Here is a 653-nt window from a genome sequence, read left to right on the forward strand (position 1 = left end):
TTCTGAATATACATACATGATTCTTATATCCAGTGTCCGTTTCAGGAATCGAATGCAATTAATGCACAAATTCAACAAAAAAGCACAGTAATCGGTAGTCGCAATTAAAAAGGTTATATACTCGCAACGGAACGCAGCCTCTATGTTTAATGTAGAATAGCAAGTCGTAATCACATCCGACATCCAACATACGACAAGCGTTTAGCGACATCCGACAACAACATACGACGTATTGTAGAACGGGCCTTAAAGGAACTTCCTTCGCCTCTGCCAGCATTACGCTGATTGGCGTGGAGATTCTATAGCCCATGGCGATTCTGATGGCGCGAAATTGTTGTCTTTCTAATTTCAGGAAGGTTGCCTTGTTTCCGTTGATGCGGAACACCAGGCAGCCATATTCAATTGCGCCGCGCAAGACTGCGCGGTAAATGGTGAGTAAAGCGTCGGGGTGCGCTCCCCAGGAAGTGCCCGCGATTGACGCCATCACGTCTGCCACAGCTTTGCCCTTTCTTACTAGATATTTGAGATGGGCATCCCCCTTAAGGACCAGATCAAGAATGATCCCCAGGAAGCGTATGGAGAAGGCACGAGGAATAGAGCGATTGTCGATGTGCAGAAACTTGTTAGGAGGAACAGGATCAGCCTTGGCCTTC

At 47.0% G+C, this 653-nt stretch overlaps 1 protein-coding gene across 1 annotated transcript in view; it reads right to left on the reverse strand.

The window, feature by feature from the left end:
- The window catches only part of LOC105449476, a 27,921-nt gene extending 27,437 nt beyond the window's left edge, over window positions 1-484 (reverse strand). The window contains exon 1 of the mRNA XM_011688732.1: window positions 227-484. Within this exon, the coding sequence (XP_011687034.1) occupies window positions 227-484 (258 nt within the window). The remainder of the gene's footprint in view (window positions 1-226) is intronic.
- Between the last annotated feature and the right edge of the window lie 169 nt (window positions 485-653).

Source organism: Wasmannia auropunctata, unplaced genomic scaffold (assembly GCF_000956235.1).
Source record: "Wasmannia auropunctata unplaced genomic scaffold, wasmannia.A_1.0 LD336076.1, whole genome shotgun sequence".
In the NCBI taxonomy this organism is placed as follows: Eukaryota; Metazoa; Arthropoda; class Insecta; order Hymenoptera; family Formicidae; genus Wasmannia; species Wasmannia auropunctata.